This window comes from Delphinapterus leucas, chromosome 2 (assembly GCF_059928025.1).
Source record: "Delphinapterus leucas isolate spDelLeu-1000000601 "Yukka" chromosome 2, BTC_Dleu_Yukka2, whole genome shotgun sequence".
Classification (NCBI taxonomy): Eukaryota; Metazoa; Chordata; class Mammalia; order Artiodactyla; family Monodontidae; genus Delphinapterus; species Delphinapterus leucas.
This window is the reverse complement of record NC_143130.1, coordinates 8262070-8270718: the sequence shown is the minus strand read 5'-3', so window position 1 is coordinate 8270718 and position 8649 is coordinate 8262070. Positions and strand designations below refer to the sequence as shown.

The window sequence follows — 8649 nt, the reverse complement described above, 5'->3', positions numbered from 1 at the left end:
CCCTCTGTCACTAGGATCTTATACCTGCTATGCTCTAACTGACGAAGAACGCGGAGGATCACTGCGAACCAGGAAGGGAGGGTCGGAGGTCTGAAGGGGGAACTCACCCGGTCCGCCAGGTTAGGATGTGGTGAGGGCTGCCGGGGGGCGTCGCTCCAACTTCACTGGACGGCGTTGAGCTTCTCTGGCTTTGAGGTAAGGCAGCTGCGTGTAGGTGGCGCAGAAGAGACACAGGTCAGACACGGGGCAGTGAAGGAGCTTCTTTCAGAGATGCTGCCTGTGGCCCCGTGGCAGGGTCCCGTGGGAAAACGTCCACCCCTCTCCTCTCCACACGTTTGGCCAATGACGTTTTCTCCCCCCAGCCGTGCAGCTCCACTCTGAGTCAAGCTCGCTTGGGGTCCTAGGTCCCCGCTTTGCCACTGGGAAGTGGCCGCAGGGATGGCGACAGTCCCCACTATCCTCGGAGGGGGGCCTGGGCTGGCCTAGTGCAGGGAGGACCTGTTTCTCTGCACAGGGCGTTTCCAGATACGGCCCCAATGTTAAAACTGTTCTTTATTACGAACAGAACCTCCAGAAAGGTTCTCTGAGCTTGTGATCTCTGCCGTTTTAGGCTTAGAATTTACCATGTCAGGACCCTTCAAATGGGGCAGGGCTTTTCAAAGCTCATCCAAACCTGACTACGTGGAGCTTACTGATGTGGGCAGGAGTTTTTTAGTTGGGAAAACTCAGTAGGAAGTAAATCCTACTTAAATGCATCCCTCTGCTTCCTTAGGAATGCAATCTTTTTCATTGGGATGCTTAGTCTAAAATACGCTCCAAAAGATTTACCGAATCTCTTAAGGTAAAGCAGATCTACTAGACAAGTGCTACAGTTTCAACAGAACATAAATACTCCTGACCTGTCCAACCTCAGCTTCTCCTAACAGGGTTACAGGGGACCATGGTCTTTATATTCATAATATATTGAATATATAATTCATAATGAATATATTCATAATATATTCATTCATTATTCTCAAAATTCTCCTAGGAAGTTGATAGCATAATTCACTGGGCTGATTTTACAGATGACAGAGGAATCTGGAGAAGGTTCTTGGACCTTGAAGTCCACGGTTCTCTCACGCTTGCGTGAACCATATTTACTCCTGTCTCTGCAACTTGTCATTTGGCAATGACATAATAAACGAGTCACTGGGAATCTGGGGAGAGGACGCAGAAGCCTTGTGAGCTGGCACACCCAGGCAGCCGGCCGGTCTTTCCTTTTCGCCCTGTTCTCCCCAGGCCCCAAGAATCTCCTTCAGTCCCCCAAAGAGGAACCCGCCACCACCCCCCACCATTTTCTGTCTATAAGATCACTCTCCCTTCCCTGGATTTCTGCCCGCCCTTAACCTTCTTTCCAGTCACAAGTCAAATCCTGACTTGGACTTCCTTCCATTTGCTGCTCTCATTTTATCCTGATACTTTAAAAATCATTTTTCATTATGTCACACAATCCTCTCCCACTTACTTTCCTACAGTCAGTGTGATGCAGTCTCTTTTTAATTGGCTTTTATCAGGCGATTCATGATCGGGCAGCATCCCATCTACCAACTAGAAAGGCGCTCCGATCAAGTCTCTCATCACCGCACAATCTCCCCTCTTTGTGGGTGCTAAGATATATAAATGAGTTAGCGTCTGCTGGAGCTGAAAACTCCGCAGGGACGTGGAGACTGCTGGACACTTTTTTCTATCATCGTTATTCTTTCTTGGAGACGGAGTGGGAAGGGGATTAACTTAAGGGAGAGAACGGTTTCTTCCGTTTTTCACCTGATTCGGTACTGCTCGACGCCCTGAGTACAAGGATATGCGGTAACCCTTCCTCTGATGATGAAAACTTTAAGATGTAACAACGGGGTATCAGAAGCACTTTACGAACATTACTTTGGTCAGAACATAACATCAGTGAAACAAGATCTCGAGGAGCAGTCTCCAGTTTTCCAGGAAGTCACCAGGGGAAGTCACAGGCAGAGCTCGCCACTTCATTCTGTAGCCGGTCTGCGCCACCTGGGGGAGACACTGGCCAAATCTCAGGGCTTCAAGTGTTCCTCTCCCCTGCAAGGGTACCGCTCAGGTCTCTAACCCACTGCTGCCTCTCACCTACTACTGTCGCCCCCTTCACCAGGGTAAAGGCGCACCTTTGACTGGATAAACCCTGAAAGACACGGACTTCACCCACTGCTTGGATCTCCGTCCTTACAAGGACAAGTGGCTGCGGCGATGGTCTGCACCCCTACTCAGGAAGCTGATATGGGAGACGGCGGTGCGCGCAGTCCGCTGGGCTGGGGCGGGGCTTAGGATGCGCTGCCCCGCCCCTTCCCAGGTCTTCCTCACGCGGCAAAACCTAGGCTAGAGTGGGAGGGGTGAGGAAGGAGGGGAAGGAAGGTCTCACACACCTGACAGCTAGGTTTCTAGAATTAACCATCTCTTCTTCCTGCCTGCTCTAAGAAAACCTTCAATCCCCACGAGTTCACCTCCATACCGACCAGGTGCGCGCCGAGCCGTCCGCCCCCTCTCACCTGACGTGGCCTTGCACATCTGGGGCATCCTGGTGACCCTGCTGTGCGCCACGAAGGTGCTCTGGGAGGAGGCGCTGTACTGGGAGCCGCCGTCCGAGGAGGCGGAGCTGGCGTGCGACAGGCGGCTGTGCTCCTTGTGCGAGGCGCTCGAGCGCTGGTACCACTGGCGCAGCTCGTCCGAGACGGTGGCGCGGCCCGCGCCCTTGTCGTGGGCGCCGCCGTCGCGGCCCAGCGACGGAGTCCGCAGGATCTGCGAGCGCGACGGCGTCAGGCGGCCCGCGTCGCCCTCGTCGCCGCCGCGCCAGCTCTCCCGGAACAGGCCGCCGGCCGTGTACGAGTTGGAGGTCTTGAACTGCGCCTTGACGCTGTAGTGGCCCTCCTGGTCGCTCTCCAGGCTGCGCACCACCACGGGCGTGGCGCCGCCCTCCACGTACAGCGGGTACTCCTTGATGCGGTACTGCGAGCTGGGCTGGCTCTGGCTGTGCAGGTAGACGCCGTGGCCGTGGCCGCCGCCGCGCGCCGCCAGGTTGGGCATGCTGCCCGAGTTCGCTGCGCCCAGCGCGCCCGCCGCCCGCTGCCGCTGCCGCGCGCGCGCCTTGGACGGCGAGTCCTCGGCCAGCGTGGAGTAGTTGGCATTCATCTGCGCCGGGTAGTAGTGCTCCGAGCTCGAGTGGCTGGTGCACGACGAGCAGTCGTCCATGGGGTCCGAGCCGTTGCTGCTGCGAGTCCGTGGCGTGTAGAAGTCGGGGCTCCCCGTGTCGTTCTCCGAGCCCAGGAGCTTGCCCTGGGACTCCAAGCTGGAGCTCCGGTGCCGAAAGTGCAGGGCGAGGCTGTGCAGCCGCGTGGGGCTGAGGTCCACCGACCTGCGGGGAGACCGCGGCGCGCTGGGTCTGGGGGCGCCTGGGGGAGGGGCTGGCGGCTCTGCGATGCTCTGATCGTCGGACTCGGAAAGAGCGCGAGGCCGCAAGGCCCAGAGCCTCCCGCAAACGCGCATCTAGGAGAGCGAGTCTAAGGGCGGGGACCCTGGGGATCCAGGTGCTTCCCATCCCTCCCAGGTGAAGACCAGCCAGGAGCGGACGCTGATCCCCGGAGGAGAGCCGGGCCTCCGCCGTGATTTTCGATTCCGAATGGGCGATGGGGACAAAGTGCCCACGTAAGGGCTTCTGAAAAAAGTATGCCAATAGCCAGGTGCTTTTTTTTTTTTTTTTCTTTTAAAGGTGAAAAGAGGTTCTATAGACACAGCGAACCAAGATCATCCCCGTTCTGGTATTATGTTAAGCCAGATGAAATGCCCATTTTTGTAGGTCAAGAAACAGCCCAGCAGAAGCAATCATATGGTTCCACCCAGTACTGTTATGAGTACTGGACAGATTTCCATTTCCCCATTAACACTTGTCTAAAACGGAAGGTTGGTGGCACACGGAACCCTTAAAAATGACGGATGCAAATACTTACCACTCCACTTCTTTGTTTACAATCCATTCTGCTCATTGGAGCCACACGATAAATGTCCATCAATATGGCAGGGGGCAGAGTACAAGGACTCCACAGAAATTCACCGTGGCTGGGTTGACCAAGTACAGGAAGAGGCGATTCCCAGGGCTGTCACTCAGGGTAGACTGCGAAGTCCCCACTGTGTGGCCCTCCTTGACTCGGGCCTCAGTTTCCTCTCTGGTCCCACCCCGCTCCATCACTTTGTTCTGGCCACACCGGCCTCCTGGAACATGCTGAGTGCAGGCCTGTGTCTGGGGGCCTTGACCCTGCTGTTCCCTGAATATCCTTAGAGCTTGCTACCCGCCTCCATCCAGGCCTCTGCTCAAATGTCACCCTATTAGATAAGGCTTCGCCGATGCTCTCCTTTAAATGGTCTCTCCCTTCACTCACTTGCCCTGTTCATTTTCCTTCTCAGTACTTACCACCGCTGACTTATTTCTTTGCTGTGACTCTCTTCCTACTAAAACGTCAGTCTGGTGAGGGCACAGCGTGGCCTGTTTTGTCCATGGCTCTACGCCCAAGAATAGCACCTGGTACATATAGGCACCTAATATCTGTTGCGTGAATGAGAGAATGAACGGACAAGAGACTCTTGCCTGGAGAGCTCAATCGTACCCTACATAAATGGTTCACCACTTACAGAAGATCACACCATCTGTCCTTTGAGCTGCAGTCCCTATGGACTTTAAAGTTTTAGAGAAAATGGAGTGATGGCTTTGGTTTTGCCTCTTTTTAGGAGAGGAAGGTGTGATTCACTGAAGCCTCACGTTTGCCTGTTCCTTTTGCTCTTGAATGAATTTACACCTTGGGGCATTAAAGGAAGTCCAGGATACATGAGGACTGTCCAGTAAAGATCACCCCACCAGGGCGAGGTTGTTCTGGCCCTGGTGCTCTTCCCTGCTAACCTGGGGAGCCGTTCCGGCCTCCACTTCTGTGGCTTAGGAAAGCTCCTTCCATGCCCACTGTCTCCAGGGGATTATCCGACAGACTCCCGGTACCCACTGGGCGTGGACAGTGGGATATAACGTGTCTCTTGGCTCCCATGGGCTTCCGGCTACCAGCTCAGTTCTTGATTCTGCTTCACTTAAAGAAGAACCTACCTCGCTGGTTCAGTCCTGACTCCAGCTCTCGGCTTATCTGGGCCAGCGTGGGTCCAACAATGCCAAAATTCTACAAAGGCAGGTCTGGTCTAGGGAGGGAGATGGGTGGACTCACCTCGTGGAATGCACGTAGTGGGGACTCCGGACTCGGAGGTCGGGTGTGGACGGCATGCTGCACTGCGAGTTCCAGGGCGGGAGGCTGCGGATGGGGCTGGTCTGCAGGGAGCTGCCTCCCCCTCCCGCTTCAGCGCAGCTCCCCGTGCTGGGGAAGCGCTTGTGGCTACTGCAAAGCAGAGGAGGCCACGCTGGTCACTGCCAGACAGAGCTGCACCTTCTCGAGGGTCGCTGACTATGTATGGCCTTGGGCCTTCAATCTCGATGTGGGGAAGCTTGCCCGGAACTCCCCCAGAAGTGGGTGAGTCCTTTTCCCTGATGCCCAGAGCAATGTGCGATGAAGACCCTCACCAGCCTTCTCCGGGACAGGCAGTGTGACTGTCCTGCGAAGCCCCTCCCCTGAACCACAGTTTCTGTTTTCTGAGAGACAGATATTTACCTGTCTGCGTACCCACTGGGAGCTTTATAGGACATAATGAAAGGAAAGGAGAAGAACGGAGCAGCAGTCCAAAAACGCCTTCGCAAACCCCTCCCCCACGTCAGCTGAGTAATGAGCGGCTGATACACAGCTAAGGTTACAGCTGTCCGGCTCCAGGATTCTCCTGGCTGATCGCTCAGGATTCTGAGCCACTCTGGGATTCTTAACGAGTGGCCTCTCTCATTTGCCATTGCGGAGTACTGCTGCCTAAGATTTCCTAATTCATTAATTCCCATGGAATCTAACGACATTCAAGCCAGCGGCCAACGCGTGGATTGGGAGCCCAGACCCCCGTTTCCCTGGGAAGGACGAATCTGCACCTCGAGCATGTCAGCAGCAGAGGGCGCTGTGGCGCAGCCCTGCTGAAAGGCAGCGCCAGGGAGGCGCACCCAGGGCGGTGGGGATCGGCGGCTTGCGGATGCTACTTAGGACAGCCCTGGGAGTCTGTCCAAGCGTGGACAGTGGCCTCGTGTGGCCTTCCCGGCCCAGCTCACCTGGAGTGACTGTGGGAGGAACGCTTCTTGACCTTCTCGTAAGGCTCGTCTAATGAGGACTCGCTCCACATTTTGGGCTTTATGGGCGACTTGTCATAGTCGTTGCGGTGATAGTGCATCTGCCTGAGTCCCTCCAGGGACTGCGGAGGGGGCGGCCGGTTGTGCGACGGTGGCCGAGGAGGGAGCCCTTTGTGAGGGGACTGTAAGGGGGACAGTGTGCTGGTGACCTGAGAGTCTTCTGCACAAAGAGGAAAGAGAGGAAGTGAGCAAGGGTCATCCTTCCCGCCTACCCCCGGGACGTCGCCGCTCTACCCCAACTCCGCCCAGACATCAGCCGTCAGCGGGCACGTTCTACAATTTCACTCTTTTACCCTCAGATCAGTAAGGAAAGAGCCCTTGGCAGGAGCAAGCCTGCGATGGGAGTTGGGGCCCATGTGAAGCAACAATGCCCCTTGGGAGGTCGGGGGTCTGACACATGGGGAGGAAACTGATCACAGGCAATGCATCGACCTCAGCTAATGACAATCTATACCTCCTCCCCCGTTACAGAGGAGTCTCCCTCAAACGTTCCCGTTTCCTCCCCTGCAGAGACTGGGGTCCACAGAGGCCACAGGCTGGATCTCTGATATTCAAATCACGCCCCCTGCTCCCCTGCAGGCCTGTCCTTTCCTCCCACCAGTGTAATGAATTAAAATATGACAATCTGATGGCAAATAGCAGGGCTGAGACAACTGGGTAAATACCCCGCCAGCCGTTCCCCACATCAACGTCAGTGATTATTATCCTTGCAGTTATTATGATGGCTAGGAGCCACGCAGATCTTTCAAGTTCTCTGTCTGAATCGCCACTTACACTGCCCGCCTGAGGTTTCCCTAAAGGGCAAAAAACGTAACTGCCACTCAATAGATCTCCACGTCATTAATGACTTGACCTCCCCAGGTTGGGTTTAAATCCATGGGAACCTTCTCACAGATGCTTCTGGGTTTGGAATCCCTTCTTCCCCGATGTGTGGTGGTGGTGATGGGCTGGGGGGAGGGGACGGGTCACTTCTGTTTTTGTAGGAATTTCCCAGGAAAAGATTCTGAGAATCACTAGGGTTTTAGAGGTCAATGGGAGATAAGAAGACAGTTTCCTAGGCCTGAGCAGGCGTCTAAAGGGACATCTCCCCTTCACTTTCACTGTTTCTCGGGAAGGTGCGGAGGCGTGTTTGCTTCTGCCTACCCCCAGGCTCTGCTAGCAGGTTTCAATCTTTGTGACCCAAACCAGTGGCCACCTCTTTCCTCCAGAAATTATAAATACGCCAAAGGAAACTATGCGTGGTGTTTAAATTGTCTGTTCAGGTTAAAATGTGGTTTTGGCCACAAAAATGTAGAACACCATTCACGATCACCTTAAATCTTACCTCCGGGCCACAGGGCATAATAAAATTCCAACAGACGTGTGTTTCTGTAGCTCCCACCCTCTCTCAGCCAAACAGACGACCAATGGGCAGCGACAGAATCACAGGGAACCCGGCGCCATGTTGGTCTGGCTCCTGGCTTTCCACTGGGCTGTCCCAGATTACACACAGCTTAATCCCAGTTCCGAGTTCTCAAGCAGGAAACAGACAACCTACCATCTTCTAGAACCAGGGCATCTGACAGGGAGCTGTCCTCACTGGCAATATTTCCATCTGAGAAGACAAAAAGCAAACGTCTATGAGGTGAGCACATCCCTTAGACAAGGCCCTATCTGTGAAAAGAGTGGGTTTCCCGCCATCCCATACCCTCCTCTCTCAGAAAAAATAACCATGAAACACAATCAAAATGCTGTTGGGCATTTCTTTTGACAGTCCCTGTGGTGGGTCATGACTCACCCCCCATCCCTGACACTGCAATGCGCCCGGTCTTTGTTTCATTGGCGACAACAACGGTCAGCAGTTTCATATCCAATATAAAGGCCACCTGGCCTGGCCGAGCCACGTCATCGTCCCAGCCCATCTCAGGGCGTGTTCTGACTCAACCCGAGGAGGTGAACTGCCGTTTGTTCTACACGGGTGAAACTAGGGCGAGGAGCTTGGCTTGGCTCCTGTGGCAGTAAACGGCTTCTCAATAAACTTCTTGAATCGTTAGCAGAGAAAACAAGCTTCTAAATAAATACAGCTTCTCTCTCCAAAGCCTATTCTCACAGACACTATGCAATTAACCATGAGAACACACCCAGAGGGAGACACAAAGGGAATCCTCCCCCTTTAACAGCTGGGGAAACTGAGGGACGTCTAGGGAGGCGTGGTTTGTCTGAGGCTGCGCTGCTCTCCTGGCTAAGTCAGCAAAAGGTTCCGGGTCTTTAGATTCCAAGCTTAATGTTTTCTCTCTTCAAATAACAAACCGGGCTAAGGCGAGGAAGAACATGAATCACTGCTCTAATTGAAGTGG

At 54.4% G+C, this 8649-nt stretch overlaps 1 protein-coding gene across 2 annotated transcripts in view; it reads right to left on the bottom strand.

The window, feature by feature from the left end:
* Positions 1–8649, bottom strand: part of FRMD4A (FERM domain containing 4A) — a 623578-nt gene that overhangs the window by 18688 nt on the left and 596241 nt on the right. For both annotated transcript variants that reach the window (XM_089906385.1, XM_022580547.3), the window contains exons 18-22: positions 7851–7907; positions 6236–6473; positions 5265–5432; positions 2556–3418; positions 108–204 (exon numbers count right to left, since the gene is read on the bottom strand). In XM_089906385.1, coding sequence (XP_089762511.1) covers positions 108–204; positions 2556–3418; positions 5265–5432; positions 6236–6473; positions 7851–7907 — 1423 coding nt within the window. The remainder of the gene's footprint in view (positions 1–107; positions 205–2555; positions 3419–5264; positions 5433–6235; positions 6474–7850; positions 7908–8649) is intronic.